This window comes from Equus caballus, chromosome X, assembly GCF_041296265.1.
Source record: "Equus caballus isolate H_3958 breed thoroughbred chromosome X, TB-T2T, whole genome shotgun sequence".
NCBI classification, from domain to species: domain Eukaryota; kingdom Metazoa; phylum Chordata; class Mammalia; order Perissodactyla; family Equidae; genus Equus; species Equus caballus.
The window spans coordinates 115,609,433-115,634,356 of NC_091715.1; the positions used below are offsets into that span (position 1 = coordinate 115,609,433).

Consider the following 24,924-nt stretch of genomic DNA (forward strand, 5'->3'; position numbering starts at 1 on the left):
AGTGAAACTCTCGCTGTTTGCAGACGACATGATCTTATATATAGAAAACCCCAAAGAATCCATTGGAAAACTGTTAGAAGTAATCAACAACTACAGCAAAGTTGCAGGGTATAAAATCAATTTGCATAAATCAGTAGCATTTCTATACTCCAGTAATGAACCAACAGAAAAAGAACTCAAGAATACAATACCATTCACAATCGCAACAAAAAGAATAAAATACCTTGGGGTAAATTTAACTAAGGAAGTGAAGGACCTATATAATGAAAATTACAAGGCCTTTCTGAGAGAATTGGATGACGACATAAGGAGATGGAAAGACATTCCATGTACATGGATTGGAAGAATAAACGTAGTTAAAATGTCCATTCTACCTAAAGCAATCTACAGATTCAACGCCATCCCAATCAGAATCCCAATGACATTCTTTACAGAATTAGAACAAAGAATCCTAAAATTCATATGGGGCAACAAAAGACCCAGAATTGCTAAAGCAATCCTGAGAAAAAAGAACAAAACGGGAGACATCACAATCCCTGACTTCAAAACATACTACAAAGCTACAGTAATCAAAACAGCAAGGTACTGGTACAAAAACAGGTGCACAGATCAATGGAACAGAATTGAAAGCCCAGAAATAAAACCACACATCTATGGACAGCTTATCTTTGACAAAGGAGCTGAGGGCATACAATGGAGAAAAGAAAGTCTTTTCAACAAATGGTGCTGGGAAAACTGGAAAGCCACATATAAAAGAATGAAAATTGACCATTCTTTTTCACCATTCACCAAAATAAACTCAAAATGGATTAAAGACCTAAAGGTGAGACCTGAAACCATAAGGCTTCTGGAAGAAAACGTAGGCAATACACTCTTTGACATCAGTATTAAAAGGATCTTTTCGGACACCATGTCTTCTCAGAGAAGGGAAACAATAGAAAGAATAAACAAATGGGACTTCATCAGATTAAAGAGCTTCTTCAAGGCAAAGGAAAACAGGATTGAAACAAAAAAACAACCCACTAACTGGGAAAAAATATTTGCAAGTCATATATCTGACAAAGGCTTAATATCCTTAATATATAAAGAACTCTCGCAACTCAATCACAAAACATCAAACAACCCAATCAAAAAATGGGCTGGAGACATGAACAGACATTTCTCCAAAGAAGGTATACTGATGGCGAATAGGCACATGAAAAGATGCTCATCATCGCTGATCATCAGGGAAATGCAAATCAAAACTACACTAAGATATCACCTTACACCTGTTAGAATGACAAAAATATCTAAAACTAATAGCAACAAATGTTGGAGAGGTTGCAGAGAAAAAGGAACCCTCATACACTGCTGGTGGGAATGCAAACTGGTGCAGCCACTATGGAAAACAGTATGGAAATTCCTCAAAAAACTAAAAATAGAACTATCATACGATCCAGCCATCCCACTACTGGGTATTTATCCAAAGAGCCTGAAGTCAGCAATCCCAAAAGTCCTGTGCACCCCAATGTTTATTGCAGCACTGTTTACAATAGCCAAGACGTGGAAGCAACCTAAGTGCCCATCAACAGACGAATGGATAAAGAAGATGTGGTACATATATACAATGGAATACTGCTCAGCTGCAAAACAGAACAAAATCATTCCATTTGCAATAACATGGATGGACCTTGAGAGAATTATGTTAAGTGAAATAAGCCAGCGAGAGAAAGATAATCTGTGTATGACTCCACTCATATGAGGAATTTAAAACTATGGACCAAGAACAGTTTAGTGGATACCAGGGGAAAGGTGGGGTGGGGGCTGGGCACAAAGGGTGAAGTGGTGTACCTAAAACATGACTGACAAACATTAATGTACAATTGAAATTTCACAAGATTGTAACCTATCAATAACTCAATAAAAAAATTAATTTAAATCTAATTTAAAATTAAATTAAAAAGTCAAATATAGAATCTACGTGCATAAAAAGATAGAGAAATTAACACTATATTTTACAACAAATGAAATGAAAATCTATAAACCATGGAAGACATTTTATCTTTTAGATTCAATAAATGTTTATTTATACTTACTATGTGATATGCTTTTCTCCATACATTATATTGGGTTTATCTTAATGATATTTTTATGATTTTAAAGGTAATATATACTCATTATAGAAAACTAAATTTAGAAAGTTATAAAGAAGAAAATTGAAGTTGTCCACAATCCCACTACCCAGAAAGCACCATTGCCTTTTCTAGTCTTTTTTCTGTGCATATATATTTATAACCACTTAAAAAACAAAATGGGAATCATGCTGCATATATAAAGTAATTTAAATGTCCTATACTTACAGGAAAAGCAAAAAGATAAAGACAGGAATTAATACAGCAGCCAGCAATAAATTTTAAATGTCAAGAAGTCTTGTTAACTGTATCGCCAAAGAGAAAGTTATTTTCACAGTTGGTGGACATACCTAAATATTCTGGGGAAAAAATGGACATTTTTAATAAAAATTGACACATATCTCCTCCCTTTCTAGCTCATGAGGACTGTAACCCAAGAAGCTAAAGATTAAAACATAGATCAAGAATGATGTTACTAGTATAAAACCAAACAAACAAAACCCAGAAGACTGGATAAAGAAAACGTGGTATATACACACAATGGAACACTATTTGGCCTTAAAAAAAGAAGGAAATTCTGCAGTATATGACAACGTGGATGAACTTTGAGGCCATTATGCTAAGTGAAAAGAGCCAGTCACAGAAAGACAAACACTGCATGATTCCACTTATATGAGGTATCTAAAACATGGTCAAGTTCATAGAATCAAAGTGTGGAATGGTAGTTGCCAAGGGCTGGGGGGCGGGGGAAGTAGGAAGTTCCTAATCAGTGGGCATCAAGTTTAACTTAAGTAAAATGAGTAAGTTCTAGAGATCTGCTGAACAACATTGCACTCAGAGTCGACAGTAATGTATTGTACACTTAAAAATTTGTTAAGAAGGTAGATCTCATGTTAACTGTTCTTACCACAATAAAGTAAAATTTAAAAGAATGATCTTAACAGCCATGCTAGAAAGAAAAGTTATTAGTATAAGAAAGTTTAGTATAAGAAAAGTTTTTCATTAATATAACTAAAGAAAATTATACTGCAATCAGAAACACAACATATAAAAAACACTGTATGGAATCGTATGTATAATATATTGAAAAAATGAAACCACAGAGAAATGCATGGGAACAAATACTATTCAGGTATAACTCACTTTACATAATACATATTCTTGAAAACAATGAAACAGTTCAGCTACCACTACCATTTGGATCAGGGTAGCATTGTTGTGAGGGTCTAAGGAGATACTACATGTCAAACTGTGTTGATCCACTTGGCATAGAGTATCTTCGTAGACCCTCACAACAATGCTACCCTTATCCTCATTTCACAGGAAAAGAAACTGAGGCAGAGTGGTTCCTAGTAAAAGGAGACAGGATAAAGAGGTAAGAGAGAAGAGAAAGAAAAGCGGAGCTATAGATTCAATGCAATCTCTATCAAAGATCCAATGGCATTTTTCACAGAAATAGAACAAAGAATCCTAAAATTTGTATGGAACCATAAAAGACCCTGAACAGCCAAAGCAATCCTAAGAAAGAAGAACAAAGCTGGAGGCATCATACTTCCTGATCTCCAACTATATTACAAAACCATAGTAATCAAAACACCGTGGTACTGGCATGAAAACAGAATTGAGAGTCCAAAATAAAACCACTCATATACTATCAACTAACGTTTGACAAAGGAGCCAAAATACTCAAGGGGGGGAAAGGATCTTCAATAAATGATGCTGGGAAAACTGGATGTTCATATGCAAAAGAATAAAATTGGACCCCTATCTTATACCACTCACTCAAATTAACTCAAAATGAATTAAAGACTTAAATGTAAGATCTGAAACTGTAAGACTCCTAGAAGGAAACCTAGGGAAAAAGCTCCTTGACATTGGTCTTGGCAACGATGTTTTGGATACAATGCCAAAAGCACAAACAGCAAAAGCAAAAATCAACAAGTGGCACTACATCAAACTTTTTAGTGCCTCTCTGCTTCTGAACAGCAAAAGAAACAATCAAAAAAAAAAAAAAAAAAAAACGAAAAGGAAACCTATAAAATGAGAGGAAAGACTTGAAAACCACTTATCTGATAAGAAATTAAATCCAAAATATGTAAGAAACTCATACAACTCAATAGTAAAAATAAACTAAATTAACAAATGGGTAGAGGCCCTGAACAGACATTTTTCTAGAGAAATCATACAAATGGCCAAGAGGTATGTGAAAAGGTACTCAACATCACTAATCATCAAATCAAAACCACAATGCGATATCACCACACACCTGTTAGGATGGCTGTCATCAAGAAGACAAGAGACAACAAGTGCTGGTAAGGATGTGGAGAAAAGGGAACCCTCGTGCACTGTTGGTGGGAATGCAAATAGTTCAGCCACTATGGGAAACAGTCTGAAATTCCCTCAAAAAAATTAAAAATAGAACTACCAGCAATCCTACTTTTGGATATATACCCGAAGGAAATGAAATCACTACCTCCAAGAGATATCTACACTTTCATGTTCATTTCAGCATTATTCACAATAGCCAGGGCATGGAAACAACCTAAGTGTCCACTGATGGATAAAGAAGATGTAGTACATATATATGCAGTGGAATACTATCCAGCCATAAAAAAGAAGGAAATCTTGCCATTTGTGACAACATGGATGGACCCTGAGGTCATCATGCTAAGTGCAATAAATCAGACAGACAAACACAAATACTGTATGGTATCACTTATATGTGGGAGCCAAAAAAGCCGAACTCATAGAAATGGAGAGTAAGAGTGCTGGTTGCCAGGAGTTGGGGGTGGGGGAATCGGGAGATGTTGGTCAAAGGATGCAAACTTCCAGTTAGAAGAGGGACTAAGTTCTGGGGATCTAATATACAGCATGGTGGCTATAGTTAGTAATACTGTACTATATACTTGAAAGTCGCTAGGAGAGTAAAGCTTAAATGTTCTCATCACAAAAAATGTGGTAACTATGTGAGGTGATGGAGGTGATAATTAACTTTATTGTGGTAATCATTTCACAATATATATGTGTATCAAATCATCACATTGTACACCTTAAATTTACCCAATATATCAATTATATCTCAATAAATCTGGAAAAAAGTAAAAAGCAAAGTGGAGGGCAGGAGGCGAGAGGATGGTGGTGGAGCTTTGTGGTGGGGCGGGGGTTAGGAGAGGTGAGGGAAGCTTTAGGTAGGTGTCCTTTTATCGTGAATCTAGAAGGACAAGAAAAAGAAACCAGGACTAGAACTTTCCTGGCGGCACTACCTAGCCATCCTCCTTAGAATGAGAAGATCTGAGGTCAGAGTTGCCAAAAAACAAACAAACAAACAAAACACCTCTCAAAAAAAAACCCCACAAAAACTTGTAATTTGTCTTCTCCCTGCCTGCAGCGAAGCCCAATCTCTACTCTAAAACACAGTCATACTGCTCCCCCCAGTGGCAGTCTCTAGATAGTGCACTGAGAGTGTCTGCCAGAGCCGCTCAGACTGAATCAGAACGTTTTTGGGGGGGGGGGGGGGGGGGGGACGGAGGGGGAGTAGCTCTGTTGTATATATATTTTTAATCCCCAAAGGATTCTGATGTGCTGCTGTATTTGAGAATTGCTGGCCAAACTTGCACTTTCCCTATGGCAGGGAGAAATTTCCTGACGTCAATAAAGATGGCAGGAGGCACCCAGGCAAGGTGCTAACCTAGACCTTCTCTTTGCTTTTTGCATTCTCTCCTCAGGAGTTTCATTCTTTCTCATCAACTGCCACTTCTCAGTGGGTGATTGTGTATTGGGTGCTGGAGATACAGTACCGCATAAGACAAACAAGGTCTCTGTTCTCAAGGAGCTTATAGTGAGGAAGACAGACAAGCAAATCTACACTTAAAGATGGCGTTAAGTTCTATGAAGGAAAGAGGCATGGTGCTGAGACAGAAAATGACCGAGGTCAGAGGAGGCCTCTTTGAGGAGGTGACGCTGAAGCTGTGACTTGAAGAATGAGAAGAAGCCAATATGGCAAGAATTGAAGCAGGGCTTCTGCCAGCTCACAGAGTGCCTTTGTTCCGAAAGGCAAATTAACTCCCCTCTGAACACGCATAGCCCTGATGACTTGTGCTAAGTGCTCACTGGTACTTTGGGGTCAAAAGATAAAGTTATTTCCCCTAGCAATTACAGCCCCATACCAGGGCACACAGCTCCACCAGCAGATTGTGGGCCAGATTTCAGCCCATGCCATATCTCAGCTGGATACCGTTGTGCAGAGAACAATCTGCACAATCTTACATGGGAGCAGGGGGTAAGGACTCTGCTTCAACTCTCCCCATGGCTGACTTCAAGCAGATGGAATTGCATGTGCAGGAAAGAACTTCATGTGTTCTAGAAACTATGAGACCAGTGGCAGGCAGAGGCCAGATCACACAGGGTCTTATAGGGTAGATTAAGGAGTTTGTATCTTATTTAATCCATGAGAATCCAGTAAAGGTTTTTTTAAGCAGAAGGAGTGAAAGAATCTGAGTTATATTTTAAGAAAATCACTCTAGCAAGACACCTCCAATATTAGCAACCCTAATTCCATTTGTGACTCTAATTCTCCTTTGCCATGTAAGCTAACATATTCACAGGGTTTCAGGGATTAGGAGGCTATCGCGTACTCAAGTTGGAGATGATGATGGTTTGGATTAGGATGGTAGCAGTTGAAGAGGTGAGAAATGGACAAATTTAAGAGAGATTTTGGAGCTCAGTTGACAGATAGAATGGACACGTAGAGGAATTAAAGAAGGCTACTGGTTTTTGACTAGAGCAGTTGGGTGGGTGGAAGTGCTATTTCCTAGGATGGAGAAAGCAGGAGGAAAAACAAGTAGGGACGGGGAGCAAATCAAGAATTCCATTTTGTCCATTTCAGGTTGGAGAGATCTGTAAGACATTCAAGCGGAGATGTCAAGTAGAGTTTGTTAGGACATTGTAGGTCAGAGGAGAGGTTTGGGTCAGAGATATCAATTTGGAAATTGCCATCATTTGAGTTATGTTTAAGGCCATGAGAAAGGATCAGACAAAGGAGGGAAAGGGAATGGAGAGGTGAAGTCCCAGAGCAGAGCCCAGAGAAACTCCAGTTTGGGGGAATCAGGTAGCGAGTGACCAAAGCGGAAGAAACCCCAGGAGACTGTGGCGCCACAGAAGTCCTGAGAGGAGACTGTTTCAGGAAGAATAGTGTGGAGAGCTGTGGCTGAAGGATCAAGGAAGATGAGAATTGGAAAACTCCATGGCTTTGACCACATGATGGTCACTGGGAACCATAATGACAAGTGGACTGAACTGGAAAATAAAAAGAGGTGGTGGTCAGAGTGTGGAATCCTTGAAATTCAGATTTTTGGAAGTGATGTAGATTTTCATTAAGAAAGGTCTGGGACCCTGGGCATGGCACTGGGAGTGAGCGGCTAAGGTAGGGTAGATGACAAATCACGGGAAACGAGGAGGCTAAGAAACAGAGAGGCTTGGGTGTTGAACGGTGGAGTCACCAAAAGGTTTGAGGTGGAGAGGAAGTGAGCTCTCCTCAGTGAGCACCCACAGCCCAGTCTGGCTGCAACAGGGTGAACTAGGAGGTCAGGAACAGGCCAGGTCACTCTCTGTGGGGGGGTGGGGCAGGGTCTCACCTAGGGGGGCGCAATCCCTCATCATACACAGCATCACAGCACCACAAGCATCACACCCAGCCACAAGAGCAGAAACCTCATGGGAGCCATGGAGAGGATCCAAAGAGAGAAAGGAAGAGGGGATGAGAAGGCCCTTTGGAGACAGTCAAGCCCTAGGCAGGCAGAGGAGAAGCACCATTGATGGTGATAGTGATTCCAAATCTCCTATGATTCTGTCAACGGACGTTCATCAAATGCCCACCTTGTGCAAAGACATCAGGGGTGTTACAAACTCGAACAAGGTCTGGACGCTCTCCCTCAAAGGCCTGTTCTTTTGTAGGGGAGCTAGACAAAGTCCACACATATCACTGTAATTCAGGAGAACCTATGGGGTTGGAGGATGGGGTGAGGGAGCAGATAGAGAAAAGGCGGCTTCTGGGAGGCTGTGAGTTTTCAGCCAGGCTGTAAAGGAAAGCTTTGGATTGGTTTCCCAGGGGTGCTCCCTGTCCTGCCCAGCATTAATTGGGAACCTCTTCAAGTTGTTGTGGCCTTCGGTCCTTCTCCTTGTCGCACCCTGACCCTGATGGCACATCTGCAACGGGAAAGGACTTGGCCACTTCTGTTGACTGACAGAGGGAGTGGGGTGGGGAAAGAGCATCTCTTTCGAAGGAAATCTGAAATCTTGGGTTGTGCCAACTTCTTGGCTTGGAAAAAATCAGAAGTCATGGATGGGATGGCTGGAGATGGAGGACACTCACCAACTGCCCACTAGAGGTAGGGAGTGTGACCTCCTGAATGTGTTTGCATCCCCGGTCAGTCTCACGTAGATGACTGAGGCCCTGGAGACTGTCCCATGGACTTCTGGGCCATGTCCTTGCCATGAAGAGAGTCCCAGTGTTGGAGCTTGGAGGAAACTCTCCTTCAGTTTCATTTCAGCTATTTCCTGAAGGCGTATCCGTTCAGTTTTTTCCTTTCTCCTTTGTTTGCTGGTGCCAACCAGTTCTCCCTCCCAAGGACATGGTGCCAACGCCAACCACCTGGGGACGTAACTTACTGCCACTACAAAAGGACCATCTCCTCCTGGGTCCTCTTCACTCCCTGACAACAGCTTGCTCCATGACAACGCTTTCTCCATGGCAAGCCCAGTGCCCAGCCCTGGCTTCTTCCACAAAGAAGAGGTTCCAGGCACACACTTCTTTATCAGAGACTTCATAATTGACAGCAGTCATCATGTTGTTTCAGCCCTGCTGAAAAGTGGAGGAGGCAACTGGAGAGGATGTGATTGAGTATAAACTAGAGTCTTGGCAAATATATCAGAACAACACTGTGTGCAGCCGGAGGGCCTAGTTTCCAGAGGTCTTGGCAATCCCCCCAAAGGACACAAGAACGATAGTGGGGGAGGCACTAGGATAGGTACTATGGATGATTTTGCCATCTTTGGGTTTCATGTGTCAAATAAGAACAGGTACAAGTGACAGTTCCAATGGGACATGGCACTGGTACATCAGAAGTTACTCAATAAATTTGTTAGATATGTAAATGTATGATTTAAAGAACAAAGGAGATCAGTTTGGATAGGAGGTGAAGAGGATGGGAGGGCACTGTGCTAGGCAAGAGAGGAAGGGAATGGTGACGCAAAGAGGAATATGTGCTCATATAGGAGGCAGAAGACCTTCTTAGTAATAATTATTAGTAGTAATAATTAATTATTAGTAGTAGTAATTATGGTCTCAATCTGCTTTCCAGTCCCATCTGTCACTCTGCCCATGCTGTAGTCATTTCATCTCCTGGACAGGTGCACACACACACATGCACACACACACACACGCATACACACCTCTTCCACTATGCATACTATTTCCTTTACCTGCAGTGACCTCCTTCTTCCCCCTTCCCTGCCACTCTTCATTGCTAAGTAAACTCAGTGATCCTTCAGAATCCAGGTGCAATGCCTCCTCTTGAATACCTTCTTAGGCACCAACCCACCACTCACCACTCCCCCCCCCCAGCTAATCATTCTCTCTCCCATGCTCCCATAGGACTTTATGCTTATCCCTGTTTTAGTACTTGACACCTGTGTCATCATTGTCCAAGTGTCTGTCTTCCCCTCTAGACCATGAACTAGGGCAAGCCATGAGTCTTATGCATCTGTGGATGGGAACTCATTAGCACAACTCCAGGCATATAGTGAGTGCTCAGTACATGCCTGGTGAATGATTGAATGCCTAGAGTCTGGAGTGTATGTCCTGTAGCTTCATGAGTTGACAGATGTTATTAATCTTGCTAGGTGGTTGTTGTTTATTTGAGGAGTCAGTGCTGAGTTTAAAGTGACTGAAGAATCAGTATCTGTGAACAGTCTGCATGGAACAACTCTAGGGAGAATATTTTTGAAGAAGCTGAAAAAAACACTAACTTAGTATAACCTGAAGTGGAATCTGCTAAGATGTATTACAACTGATGGTCGTAAAAATCTGCATGGAACAGAAAAAGGGTTAGTGAACAAATATGTAAAACTTGTGAAAATGTAAGGCATTTAATTTGTACAGTTATTCATTATATTATTTATCACCAGTTACACTGCAGAAAATATCTGAATCTCTCATGTATTATTAAACCAATAGTGTCAATGGGGAAGTTCATTCACTTTCATGAACTTAACCATTGCAGTTCTGTGAACTTTGGTCAGAAATACAAGCTAGATATCCTGAATTTCCCAACTACACAGCAATTCTATGGCTTCGCAGTGGTAAAGGGGTGTGTGCATTTGTGCGTGTGTGTGTGATTTTTTTTTGAGCTCAGGGTGGAGATTGAATTATTATTATTTTTTTCTGAGGAAGATTAGCCTTGAGCTAACATCTGCCGCCAATCCTCCTCTTTTTGCTGAGGAAGACTGGCCCTGAGCTATCATCTGTGCTTATCTTCCTCTACTTTATAAGCCTACCACAGCATGGCTTGCCAAGCAGTGCCATGTCCGCACCTGGGATCTGAACCGGTGAACCCTGGGCCACCGAAGCGGAACATGTGCACTTAACCGCTGAGCCACCGGGCCAGCCTCTGAATTATTTTTGACTGAGAAAATCTCCCTCAATTGTTAATATTGAACACTGAATGGCTTTGGAAATTAGCTTTTGTTATAGGTTTGGTAACATGTCTTAATGAATTCAACCTAAAATTACAAGGCAAATAGTACTTATGTACAAAACTTATGCTGTGATAAAGTCATTTCAATGACAACTAACATTGTTTGAATCAAAGTAATGTCAGGCTGCTTTATATGCTTCTTATGCTGTCAAAAGGTAAAATAAGAAGCAAAATCTCTACTCTCACACAAATTTGCAGTGGATATATAGCCAAGCTCAGACTAGAGTTCCAGCAGCTTTTTTTCAGATCTCTGTGCAAGTACAAAGGAAATTTCAATACTTCAAGCCCACCTAACTGTGCAATTGAGGAGCTTCCACACAAACTCCAGTTGGAAGTGATTAATCTGCAATGTAATGACATGCTAAAAGGCAAATGCCAAGAAAACAATCTAATAGAATTCTCTAAATGTCTTCCAAGAGACGAATATGCTCAATTAAAATCATATGCTTGTGGATTGATATCAGTATTTAGAAGTACCTATTTCATGGATTGATATCAATATTTTCCAATATCTGTGTGAAAAGACATTTGCAAAGATGAACTATGTAAAACCTCATTACAGATAAACAGATGAACATACGCAATCAATTTCGAGAACACTAACTTTGAACTCCAATTAAGCAGAGTATTATTCCCCCAAAAGAATTCCATTCTTCTCATTAATAGTCCTATATTATTGAAAAAATTGTATGCAATTATTATTATATCTTTAGTTTCAACAATAAAATATGCTTGGACATTTGTTCTCTCTCTTGTTAATATAAGCACCTACATAATGGTCTGGATTTTACCTCTGGGCTCCCCAAACCCAAAATGTTTACTTTCTGCCCTTTACAGAAGAAGTTTCCCCAACCCAGGTTGTCAATACATTGAAGTGCTATAGTTGTGCTGACAATCGCAAAATTAGGATAGGAGTTGAATGGACCTAAAGGTAGCGCAGGACCCTAAGGCCTCAAAGAACAGGGAGGTGATTGTGAGCAATCTTAGAACCTGAGTCATTCATTGGTTATTCATTGGACACAGGGCATGTCGATCCCCTCTTCTCAGCAAATGAGCTTGGAGCTCATGGTGAGGGGGCGTGGCCCTCTGACCTCTGGCCCCGCCCCCGTCACCTGCCTTGCAGGCTCTTCGCGCCTTGTCCGCTTCCGTCTGAGGCGCCTCTCCTGACACTGCTGCCCTGCCCTTCGCCCCTGGGGCCTCCTCGGGCACCCCACAGACTGTTGTCCCCTCAGCGGCGCACTCCTCTGCCGCCCCGTCGGTCCGCCTCAGGCCGGGCCCCACTGCCCACAGCCTCCCCTCAGCGGCGGCCACCTCGGGGGCCACCATCTTTGCTGTCGACGCCACAGTCTGATCGCCACCCCAGTTGAGGTACCGCCTGGCGCCATGTCTGCCACAGGAGAAGGAGACCTGGCCGCAGGTGGCCTGGACAGGCCCGTGGGCGTGCCGGGGGCGTGTGCCCTGGCGGCCGGGGCTGGCGACGGGCTGGTCGGCGACTCGGGGCCCCACGGGGTGGCGAGAGTCACGGCGGCGGCGGCGGGAGCCCTCGGGGAGGCGGCAGGGGAGCCGGGGGCCGGCGGCCCGGAGGGCGGGAGCGCCGAGGAGGACTCGGACATCGAGCCGGCCGAGGAAGGCGAGGAGGCGGCGGCGGCGGGCCGCCTGGCGGTGGACGCGGCGCAGTTCCCGCGGGCGAGCTTACGCCTCCTCTTCCTGGAGTTCGCGCAGTCGCTGCTGCGCCGCCTCTTCTACAAGAACCACGTGCTGCTACGGCCCTGGCCTCCGGCGCCCGACGGCTTGGCCCAGCGCCCCGCGCCCCGCGGGCCGGCGCCGCCAGAGCCGGCCGCCTGCGCCCTGCCGCCGGTCCAGGACCCGGGAGCGGGGGCCGCGACCCAGGAGCCCGCGGAGGAGGCTGCCGCCCCGGAGGGTGAGGAGCGCGGGGCGGGCGGGCAGAGGCCCAGGCGCGGGGCCAGGACGCGAGGCGGGCGGGCGGGCGGAGGCCCAGGCGCGGGGCCGGGACGCGGGGCGGGCGGGCGGGCGGAGGCCCAGGCGCGGGGCCGGGAAGCGGGGCGCGGGGCGGGCAGAGGCCCAGGCACGGGGCCGGGACGCGAGGCGGGCGGGCGGGCGGAGGCCCAGGCGCGGGGCCGGGACGCGGGGCGGGCGGGCGGGCGGAGGCCCAGGCGCGGGGCCGGGACGCGGGGCGGGCGGGCGGGCGGAGGCCCAGGCGCGGGGCCGGGACGCGGGGCAGGCGGAGGCCCAGGCGCCGGCCCGGACGCGGGGCGGGCGGGCGGGCGGAGGCCCAGGCGCGGGGCCGGGACGCGGGGCGGGCGGAGGCCAGGCGCGGGGCGGACGGGCGGGCGGAGGCCCAGGCGCGGGGCCGGGACGCGGGGCGGGCGGGCGGGCGGAGGCCCAGGCGCGGGGCCGGGACGCGGGGCGGGCGGGCGGGCGGAGGCCCAGGCGCGGGGCCGGGACGCGGGGCGGGCAGAGGCCCAGGCGCGGGGCCGGGACGTGAGGTGGGCGGGCAGAGGCCCAGGCGCGGGGCCGGGACGCGGGGCGCGGGGTGGGCGGAGGCCCAGGCGCCAGGCCCGGACGCGGGGCGGGCGCGTCCATCCGAGGCCCGGGCCGCCTCTCAGTCGGGCTGCGGGGCCGTGTCGTGGGCACCGTGGGCACCGCCCAGGCACCTGCCGGCCCCGGGTGAGGCCGCGGGTCGGGGTCCCCAACCCGCTGGGGGGCGAATGGGCCCGGTGCCAGAAGGCCCTTCAGGGTCTTGAGGAAAGCCCGCTGCCCTCTCCCGCCTCTGCTTGCGGAGCTGAGCGCCTCCGGCGGTGGTGTTGGGAAGCGAGCGGGAGGAAGCGGCAGGGCGGCAGCAGATGTCAAGCCTGTGTGGGGGTCGTGGCTTCCCAGATTCGAGATTCTAGAAAGTTGATCCCCAAACATTATGAACATCCGCCTACGCGAGCCTCTGGCAAAATTAAATGTCCAGGGGCTGCAGGAACTAATGAGCTTCACCATAGAGTTTGTCCTTGAAGCAAAAGGTATTTGCACAAGCAAGTTCTGATGGAAGCATACAGAATGCATGAGACCCCGATCACTGGGATCCCCCTTCTCCGAGGGCCAGAGACAACCAGCAGCACAGCGGGGCGGGTTCCTGGGAAGAGAGCAATCATGTCACCCACCGCGCAAACGAGCAAGCGGAGGAAAGGCAGGGCCGTGCAAGCGCTGCTCTGACCAGTAGGCCGGAAGGTGCCCAACTCTCCTTTCTTAGTTACGTCGAGCCGCCTGCTGCTCCCGAGGGGACAGTACTGGATGTCCCCAGTCCTTGTGAATTGGGACTTTTTCTGTGAATGTCCGGTCCCAACATCTGTATTATTCTTCACTACAGAAACAACTAAATATCGGTGTGAAAACTCGAATGAAGAGGCCCACGACGCTGAAGACAAGGACGAAAAAGAGAAGTTTAACAAAAAACAAGAAGGACCCGAAAACGCTCTGGACCCCACAGACAGCACACCGAGAAAATCCAGGTATCTGTCTAAATTGAGTATCACCCAACCATTCCTGGCATTTACCTGTTACTGACAGCTTTATTTTTCTTAATTCTTCCAGTAAATTAATTAAGGAAATGTTTGTTTAAAATTCAATTTTATCTACTTAGAATGTTACTAGAATACTCGTGTACCTAGTAATGTAAGATGCGTTCTGTACCGCAATACACTTCCTGGCTACTCATTGGTTCTTGTGACGTCCTTTGTCCTCCACCTGTAAGTCTACTAACAAGGAGTAAATGTCTCAGTAGCTAAGACCAATATTTGTTTAGAAAACATTCCTAGAAGCAGCAGCCAAAGTAGCTGTGCTGTCCACTAGTTGGGCCTTCATGACTTGGCTACAGAAATGCAGTCTCCTGTACTAACGGGGAGACAACGCCTTTTAAAATGTGACTACTTACAAAGAGCAAAACGTCAAGAATTTCAAGGGCCACATTCAATGATTAATACCTAAACATTTGTCCACTTGTAGATTTTTGTATTTGTGTGACAGTCAAAAGACAAGAAACTTAGTCATAGTGTGACTATTGTTTATCACTGAATTGGTAATTAAGTCTTAAGGTATATCTTGTCTTGGAGTATATTTAAATGATTAACATATTTCTTTTTCTTTTTTGCAATTTCACAGCTGTGACTTTCATACTAACAGCCTCTTTGTCATATGGTAGATATAGAAACCAAGGGTCTGGGAGGGTGAGGGAGTAGCATTTGTGGAATGAGCACAGGCGCTTAAGGTGACACGAGTTCCTTAAATCCCAGAATGGCCTCTCAAGGAAAAAAAAAAGCAAAGCGTTTGTGGTGTTGGGCAAGAGGGAGACAAGCTTGGTATGATCGCATGATTGAAGCCATCGGTTGCACGAGCACCTTATAGCCAAGGGTGCAGGTTACAAGAGCACAACGTGGTGTTCTTCTCTGCCCGTTGAGACAGCCCACAGATGCAGCAGCTATACTCGGGCTGACTATTTTCTTAGATTTAGAAAGTGACTGGTGCTGGCTGATGCTGTATAATTGTTAATTTTCTCTCATTTCATCCTGCAGTTGGGAGGAATAGAAAGAAGATGGAGAAAGAAGAAAGAACCTGCTCTTCACCCTTTAGGTTTTTCGTTTTTTAGAAGCCCAAGGGAATTTTATCAACACTGATTTCATTCCAACTTCATCACCCCAAAAGTGACATCCACTGACATCTGACTTTTCCCTTACATTTTGCAGATATATTTGACAGCATTTCTTCTAGTTAAAAAATTTGTTTTAAATTAATAAACTGAAATGAAGGCAGATTTTATTTACATAAATAATCCTGACAAATCTTTTACCTCGTTTTTTTTTTTGGCTTACTGTACCTTCATTAAGACTTATCACTTTCCACCATTTGGTAAGCCTATATTTATTATTTTATTGTAGCTCAAAATAAGTTAAAATGTCAAGTTTAAAATAATTTTGTGAAGAGAGAGATGGAGGTCAAGCCTTTAATGCTGCACTGTCCACTGTTAGTCACTAGCCACATCTGGCTCCTGAGCACTTGAAATATGGCTAGTCTGATTTGAGATGTGCTACAGGTATAAAAAAAAGTTACATGTCTTACTAATAATTTTATACTGATTACATGTTGAAGTGATAATATATTGAATTAAAATATACTATTAAAATTAATTTTGCCAGTTTCTTTTTACTTTTTTAATGTGGCTACTAGAAAACAAAATTACACATGTGATTGCGTTATATGTCTATGAGGCAGCGCTGCTCTGGAGCATGGTTTTGAAGGAAACCTCGTGGATGGCCCAGCTTGCCTGGAGGCCAGATGATGCTGCTAAGCCTGGGCCCAGACACTGATTTGGAGCAGTGGTTCTCAAAGTTTCGTCCCCAAACAGCATCAGCAGCATCATCCAGCATTTCGTAGGCTCTACCCAAGATAAACTGGGTCAGAGACTCTGAGAGTGGGCCTAGCAATCTGTGACCGTGTTTTAACAAGCCCTCCAGCGGATTCTGATGCAGCTAAGGTTTGAGAAGCACTGGTTTAGAGCCAGAGGGGAAGAAGCTGAGACTCACCTAGGGTAGGACCAGCCTTAATTCACTGGCTTGGGACTGTGGCAGGTCAAGTGAACAGGATGGCAAGGGGGGACTAGGGAGGAGACTAGAACTCAGTGGCTGAGACACAGACGGACTAAGATTGGGTGATAGCAGCAGAAAAATGCATAAGGGAAAAAGCTGGTTCCAGAAGGAGACAAACATTTTGATACCATGTATACGAAGTCTAATAAAACATATAATCACCATATATTGATTGTGGATACACATAAAGCATAAAAGGCATGCATGTTAAAGACAGATACAAATGTAGCACACAGAAAGGCATGTGTTAGAAAGATAAACACCACATTTAGGATGGTGGTTACCTCTTGGGAAAAGAAAGGGAGGGGGTCCTACTGGGGAGGGCTCCACAGGGGGCTTCAATGGTATTTGTAATGTCACACTTCTTAAGCTGGGTTGTGGGCAAATGGACGCTCATAGTAGTATTTTCTGTAATTTTATGTAGATCTGAAATATTTCATAATAAATAATGAGAAAAATAAAGAGGAAAGAGAAAGAATGGGCTTTATCTCTGGAATTTGTTTAAGGAAAAAAAAGGATAAAGTCAAAGTTGACCAGAGTAGAGGATCAGAGAAGGAGAAGAGGCGGGGGTTTGAGACTAGACAGCCTCATTTCTGCAATAGCTTAAGGCTTCCTAGGTGCCCCCTTGCTAGCACTGATACCTTCTCTTATATTCCGTGGTGGTACATGTCGTATTCTAACACATTATATATATATATATAATCTAACATATATAATATATGCTACTCCACCAACACCAACCCCTGGACTGAACCTCTGAATGGTTGGACCCTTAAAGGGTTTTATTTATCCTTCTTTCCCAAAGCCCTAGGCAACGAGTTTTCCTCTTCCTAGGTACTTAATTAGCGTCTGTTAAAGTGAAGTAAACTTAACACTCCCACAACTCTCTTTTTGGTCACCAGGGTTGACATTTTAAAAGGTATTATCACGTAGTATTCCTTATGGTTAGAAGCACATGGTGAGACAGAAGGCAAAGGGCTCATTGTCACCGTTATTTAAACTGAAAGGGCAGGCCAAGTGGTGTGATTTGAGGGCCTTCAAACTGGTTCTGATTTGTTAATGCTTCTGCTGTGCTAGTTGTTAATATAGTATTGCTTTTAGACCCAGGCAAGCGGGACCTCTGTCCTGAGCTCCATGCTTTAGAGGCCCCACTTTGGCTCCCTTCCAACCACACCCCTCCCTACAGGGCCAGGAGCCCAGTGCATGGGAACAAGGGGTGTGTCCCTGCTAGACCCTGTTCCAGGTGCCTGGCACCCCTAACAGTCCCAAGACGGCTGCCAGGGCCTGCGTGCCCCTCTTGCGGCTGTCCCCGGGAGGGCTGACTGCACGGCCGGCGTAGGCGCTCCCAGGCCTAAGGGAGGCTTGTATGCCCAACACGGATGGGGCCTGGCCTAGGAGCCGGGGCAGGGGCAGGGGCAGGGGCAGCGGCGGGGGCCTGGGAGCAGCTCTTCCCACACCACTGGAGCAGAACGGAGAGGAATCCACCAATTCTAAATCCCAACTTGGCCTTTTAGGTCGTTATGAAGGTACATTTGTCATGGAAGGAGATAAACCATTAACTACAACATGCCTTATTAGGTGATTTAAACATTTCAAGTATTTAGACACGGTACATGGATCCCCAGCTGAACTCTTTTTCTGAACCCTGCAAATGTTACAAATGTTACAGGAGGGCCAGTTAAATGCCTGGTCTATCACCCCTTCCCCTTCTTCACTGTGGTATACTTTGTTACCTGAGGATAGTGGGGTCCCTTGCTTCTGAAAATGGCTTGTGCTAATAGCCTGTCTTGCTATAAGACTTGAACCTAGTCCCTAATCCAGGCTGGAGTACAACCACCAACCATTTTGCCCCTCTACTCATCCCCAACTGCATACCCTCCAACTGGTCGCTTTCTTTGCTCCACAGGTATTTATGTGCAAAACTTCTCTTTGATACCACTTCTCCGTCATACAAGTACCCACCTGGAGGCTTGGTCAGGCACATCTGTGTGGAGGCCCTTTATGCCTCAACCTCTTAAGAACATTTTGCTTCTCTGACAACCTTCAGGCCTGAGTTGTCAATATCCTATTTGATTTCTCTCCCCCTGTGACAGACAAACTGAGACAGACTATGGAACAGTTCTGTTGTATTTGTTTTTCATATAGCAAAGATCAAAGAAGCTACAAAGAAGCTGAATACTTGTAAGAAAGTGCCTCTGGGCATTAAAAAATAACCTCTTCATTTAAAAACAGAGTTGTTCACTGTGGGAAAAAATTATTAATGGAGAGTTCTCAGAGTAAGAATAACCTAATAGAGGTTCACACTGAGAGAAGGGAGGTGTAACAGCTTATCTACCAGAATTACCTGGGTAAAGGGCATCTACCTAAATGAACTGTTCACTATGGGAATACAAAGGAAATAAAATCCAATCAATCAAAACTTAGCATTATCAAAAAGGTTAAAGATACAATATCAGGAACCATAGATGTTTTATAGAGAAAATGCAAAATCTAGCAGAGGGTTGTTTAGTATCACATGATACCATCATCAGCAAAACCAAGCGGCCATTGGTTTTTCTCAGCCTTTCCACTCAGAACTTAAAGGCATAGTTATGTCTAGGCCTGCATTTCTGTTTAAGCAAAGTAACCCTGAGGTCACAGAGGAAGACACAGTGAATGGTATACCGAGAAGACACTTCTGGGGCTCCTAAGAAAATGAGCTAGGTCCTGTCCAGGCATCCAAAGGGAGTTCTCAGTGTTTGGTGTGTTTAGGAGACGGAATAAAGGGGAAAGACTTGGAAAGGAAAATTTAACTTCCAGTGAACCTAGATGAAAATCTAGGGTCATCTGTGCCTTGAAAAGCCAGCCTATTAACCAACTGACTTGTATAGTAAAGGTGCCTACCTCTTCACTCCTCTGCCTGGAAGTTCTTAATGGAGGCAATGCTACAAAAGGAAAAGACTGCATGGCAGGATGGGAAGGGAAGAGTCAAAAATTACTGGACTACTTGCCCCTTCCCGCACAGTTGACCATCCCTCTCATCTTGACTCCTCCTCTCTCACTTCCTCTTTTGCTTTCCCTCTTCCCCATGGCTGGGGATGAATTGTTCACTGGGGAGGTGGGGGCTATGCAGCCTAGTAACTTTTGAGGTGTGTGCCTCTAGGAATGAGAGCAGGAAGAGGCTGATTTAATCACTTAAGGCTTCCAGTTAGTAGAAAGTTAATTGTTCTATGGCTTTGGGATGGCAGTCTTGTTTTGAGCTAAAATCTTGGGAAGCAGAGGCTGCTGAGGGGAAGGGACTAGAAGCTTCACTACATGGAGTTCTCCACCTTAAGGCTGGAGCCAGCGGGTAAGACAGCTCTCCAGTACTCCCAGACTTCCTTCATGGTGGTGACCTTGCTGTCTGCCTGATTGAAAGTACAGCTTTGACATCTTTAAAACCTTGAATTTCGACAGGGTCTTAAGGGCTTCAACAATAGGATGTGTATGGCATGCAGTACATTTCTGGGCAACTGAAGAGGGTCATAGTGGTGTTGGGGCAAGAGGCCAAACACTAATGGACTAACCATCCAGAGGAGTACGATAATCCCCAAGAAATGTTCCGCATCATAGGAAGGTGCCCACCGCTGCCAGACCTGGTACAGGTTGACATGGGGCATGTGTAAAGAGAGAACTCTGTATTAGTGCTCTGTGTGTTACTATCACCCAAGTTGCAGGCACTTGGGGTCCCCAGGGATACAGGAAAGGTGTTTCAATGCGAAGTGGGCTGATTGAGGGACTAGCCTTTGCAAAGCTTGGAGTAGTAACCAAAAAGTGAAACATTTAACTAAGCTCATAAAGCCTAAAAGACAATCCTTAGACCAAATCATCTGGACTTTTCCATTAGAAATACTTTATTTAGTCAAGGAAAAAGAGCGCCTCTTAGTAACTCCAAGAAAACATTTCTGCTTCCTCCTTTCTAAAGCACTTTGTCCAAAGATAAAGATTCTGTAAGTAAGTCTACAACAGTGCACTCAGCATTTGAGAGCAGAAACTTCATAGGCCATGGTGAGGATTCAAATAAAAAGAGGATGTGAAGGCCATATATAGACAGTCGAAACTTAGGTTTTAAAAAAAACACTATTAATGGTAATAGTTATTCCAAATAGACAAAGCAAGTCTTAACAAATCCATAAGACTGAAATTATATCAAGTTATCTTTTCTGACCACAATGATATAAAACTAGAAATCAATAATAGGAAGAAAATTCACAAATACATGAAAATTAAACAATGCACTCCTGAACATGTAATGGATCAAAGAAGAAATCAAAGGGAAATGAAATAATATCTTTGAGACAAATAAAAATGAAAACACAACATACCATAATTTATGGGATGCAGCAAAAGCAGTTTAAGAGGAAGGTTTATAGCAATAAATGCCTACATTAATAAAAAAGAAAGATCTCAACCTTACATTACACCTTAAAGAACTAGAAAAAGGGGAACAAACTAAGCCCAAAGTTAGCAGAAGGAAGGAAATAATAAAGATTTTATCAGAAATAAATGAAACAGAGAATATGAAAAGAATAGAAAAGATCAATGAAACTAAAAGTTGGTTTTTTGAAAAGATAAAACTGAAAAACTTTTAACTAGACAATTGAAGGAAAAAAGAGGACTCAAATAAATAAAATTATAAATGAAAGAGGAACTCTTATAACTGATACCACAGAAATACAAAGGATCATAAGGGATGACTATGAAAAATTATACACCAACAGATTAGATAACCTAGAATAAATGGACAAATTCCTAGAAACATACAGCTTACCAAGACTGAATCACAAAGATATCAAAAATTTGAACAGAACAATAATGAGTGAGGAGATTGAATCAGTAATTTAAAAAACCCTCAACACAGAAAAGCCCAGAAACAGATGGTTTCCCTAGGGAATTCTAACAAATATTTAAAGACAAATTAATGCCCATCCTTTTCAAACAATTACAAAAAATCAAAGAGGAGGAAACACTTCCAAACTCATTTTACAAGGACAGCATTACCCTGATACCAAAACCAGATAAGAACACTCTAAGAAATTACGGACCATTATCTCTGATGAAGATATATGCAAAAATTCTCAAAAAAATACTTGCAAATTGAATTCAACAGTACATGATCAAGTGGAATTTATCCCTGAGATGCAAGGAAATTTCAAAATATGCAAATCAATAAGTGTGATATACCACATTAATAGACTGAAAAACAAATATCATATGATCATCTCAATAGATGGACAAAAGTCATTTGACAAAATTCAATATCCTTTCATGATAAACACTCTCAACAAATTGGGCACAGAAGGAATGTACCTCAACATAATAAAAGTCATTTGCAATAAGCCCACAGCTAACATCATACTCAATGGTGAAAAGTTGAAAGCTTTCCCTTTAAGATCAGGAACAAGACTAGGGTGCCCACTCACACCACTCCTAATCAAGATAGTACTGGAAGTCCTAGCCAGAGAAAGTAGACAAGAGAAAGAAAGAAAAGGCATCCAAATCAGAAATGAAGAAGTAAAATTGTCTCTGTTTGCAGATGACATGCTCTTATATACAGAAAACCCTAAAGACTCTAACAAAGAACTGTTAGAATTAAACGACAAATTCAGTAAATTTGCAGGATACAGAATCAATATACAAAAATCAGCTGTATTTCTATACACTAACAAGAAAATACCCCCCAAAAATAAAATAAACAGTCCCGTTTACAATACATCAAAAACAATAAAATACTTTGCAATACATTTAACCAAGGAAGTAAAAGATCTACATACTGAAACCTATGAGACACCGAGGAAAGAAATTGAACATACAAATAAAGGGAAAGATCCCAATTTCATGGATAGGAAGAATTAATATTGTTAAAATGTCCATATTACTCAAAGCCATCTACAGATTCAATGCAATCCCTATCAAAATTCTAATGACATTTTTCACAGAAACAGAAAAAACAATACTAAAATTTGTGTGGAACCACAAAAGACTCAAAATAGCAAACAATCCTGAGAAAGAAGGATAAAGAACAAAGGAGGTATCACACTGATTTCAAACTACATTACAAAGGTATAGTATTCAAAACAGTATAGTACCAGCATAAAAACAGACACACAGACCAATGGGACAGAATTGAGAGCACAGAAATAAGCCCATGCATATATGGTCAACTAATATTTGACAAGGGAGCCAAGAACGCTCAGTGGGAAAAGGATAGTCTCGTCAATAAACAGTGTTGGGGAAACTGGTTATCCACATGCAGAAGAATCAAACTGGACCTCTATCTTATCTTATACCACTCACAAAAATTAACTCAAAATGGATTAAAGACTTAAATGTAAGACCTGAAACCATAAAACTCCTAGAGGAAAAAACATAGTTTCCCTATGACAAGCTCCTTGACACAGGTCTTGGCAAAGATTTTGGATAGGACACCAAACGCACAGGCAACAAAAGCAAAAATAGACAAGTGGGACTATATCAAACTAAAAAGCTCTGCACAGCCAAGGAAACAATCAACAAAATGAAAAGGCAACCTACGGAATAGGATAAAATATTTGTAAATCATATATCTGATGGGGGGTTAATATCCAAAATATATAAAGAACTCATACAACCCAATACTAAAAATACAAATAATTCAATTTAAAAATGGAGAAAGGACTTGAATAGACATTTTCCCGAAGATGACATACAAATAGCCAATAGGTACAGGAAAAGGTGCTCAACATCTTTAATCATCACAGAACTGCAAATCAAAACCACATTGAGGTATCTCCTCACACCTGTTTGGATGGCTATTATCAAAAAGTCAAGAGATAACAAGTGTTGGTGAGGATGTGGAGAAAAGGGAACCCTTGTGCACTCTTGGTAGGAGTGTACATTTGTATGGCCATTATGGAAAACAGTATGGAGTTTCTTCAAAAAATTAAAAATAGAACTACCATATGATCCAGAGATCCCACTTCTGGGCATATAGTCAAAGGAAATGAAATCAGGATCTCAAAGAGATATGTGGACACCCATGTTCACTGCAGCATTATTCACAATAGCCAAGACATGGAAACAATGTAAGTGTCTATATATGGATGAATGGATAAAGAAAATGTGGTGTATATATACAATGGAATAATACTCGGCCATACAAAGGATTAAATCTTGACTTTTGTGAAAACACAGATGGACCATGAGGGCATTATGCTAATTGAAATAAGTCAAACAGAGAAAGACAAATACTGTATGATCTCACTTATATGTGGAATCTCAAAAAGCCTAACTCAGAAACAGTAGAATGGTGGTTGCCAGGGACTCCAGGGTGGGGGACATGGGGAGAGGTTGGTCAAAGGGTACAAACTTCCAGTTATAAGACGAACAAGTTCTGGGGATCTAATGAACAGCATGGTGACTATAGTTAACAATACTATGTTGTATCCTTCAAAGTTGCTAAGAGAGTACATCTTAAACGTCCTCATAACAAAAAAAATGGTAACTATGTGAGGTAATGGATGTGTTAACTGACTTTATTGTGGTAATCTTTTCAAAATATATATGTATATCAAATCATCACATTGTACACCTTAAACTTACAAAAAGTTATATGTCAATTATATCTCAATAAAGATGGGGAGAAAAAGAGAAAGGAGCTATCAAGTCATGAAAAGACAGGGAAGAACCTTAAGTCATATCATAAAGTGAAAGAAGCCATCTCAAAAGTGCATATACTGTAGGATTCCAACTATATGACATTCTGGAAAAGGCAAAACCATGGAGACCAAAAAGATCGGTGGTTGCCAGGAATTGGGGAAAGGAAGGGATGAACATGTGGAACACAGGGGATTTTTAGGGCAGTGAAACTATTCCGTACCACATGTAATGGTAGATACATGTCATTATACATTTATCAAAACCTATGGAACATACAACAGTAAGAGTGAATCCTAATGTAAACTATGGGCTTTGAGTGATAATGACTTGTCAATGTAGGTTAATCGACTAGAACGAATGTACCACTCTGGTGTGGAATGTTGATAGTGGGGGAGGCTGTGGATGTGTGGGAGCAGGGCATATATGAGAAATCTCCATACCTTCTGCTCAATTTTGCTGTGAACCTAAAACTGTCTAAAAAGTAAAGTCTATTAAAAACAAAGCCTTGGACTCCTACATGCCTATGTAAAACTCCATGAGCTTATTCTGTTTTTCCCTTCCCTCTCTCTTCTTCCACATTTTTAGTTGTGCTATTTATTAATATTGTCAATATATATTTCAATTATGAATGCTTATCACCTTTGTCCCAAACTTTTAGTCTTTGATTTATACAATGTAAAAACAACAATGGACAGAGACAGGAAGCAAATAAAGAAATGAGGAGTGCTCACTTTGGATCACAAAATAACTACCTAG

At 43.2% G+C, this 24,924-nt stretch overlaps 1 protein-coding gene across 1 annotated transcript; it reads left to right on the forward strand.

The window, feature by feature from the left end:
* Window positions 1-12,071: 12,071 nt before the first annotated feature.
* Window positions 12,072-16,053, forward strand: LOC111771480 (cancer/testis antigen family 47 member B1). The gene is made up of 3 exons (XM_070258180.1): window positions 12,072-12,785; window positions 14,241-14,382; window positions 15,442-16,053. The coding sequence occupies exons 1-3, from the start codon at window positions 12,248-12,250 to the stop codon at window positions 15,452-15,454; spliced, it is 693 nt and encodes a 230-aa protein (XP_070114281.1). The 5' UTR covers window positions 12,072-12,247; the 3' UTR covers window positions 15,455-16,053.
* Window positions 16,054-24,924: the final 8,871 nt, after the last annotated feature.

What these genes read in the sequence shown, in the direction of transcription:
- LOC111771480 (XM_070258180.1), top strand. Translation starts at nt 12,248, where the DNA reads ATGTCTGCCACAGGAGAAGGAGACCTGGCCGCAGGTGGCCTGGACAGG. An exon ending in GGAGGCTGCCGCCCCGGAGG is followed by an intron (nt 12,786 to 14,240) that starts GTGAGGAGCGCG and finishes TCTTCACTACAG; the next exon opens with AAACAACTAAATATCGGTGT.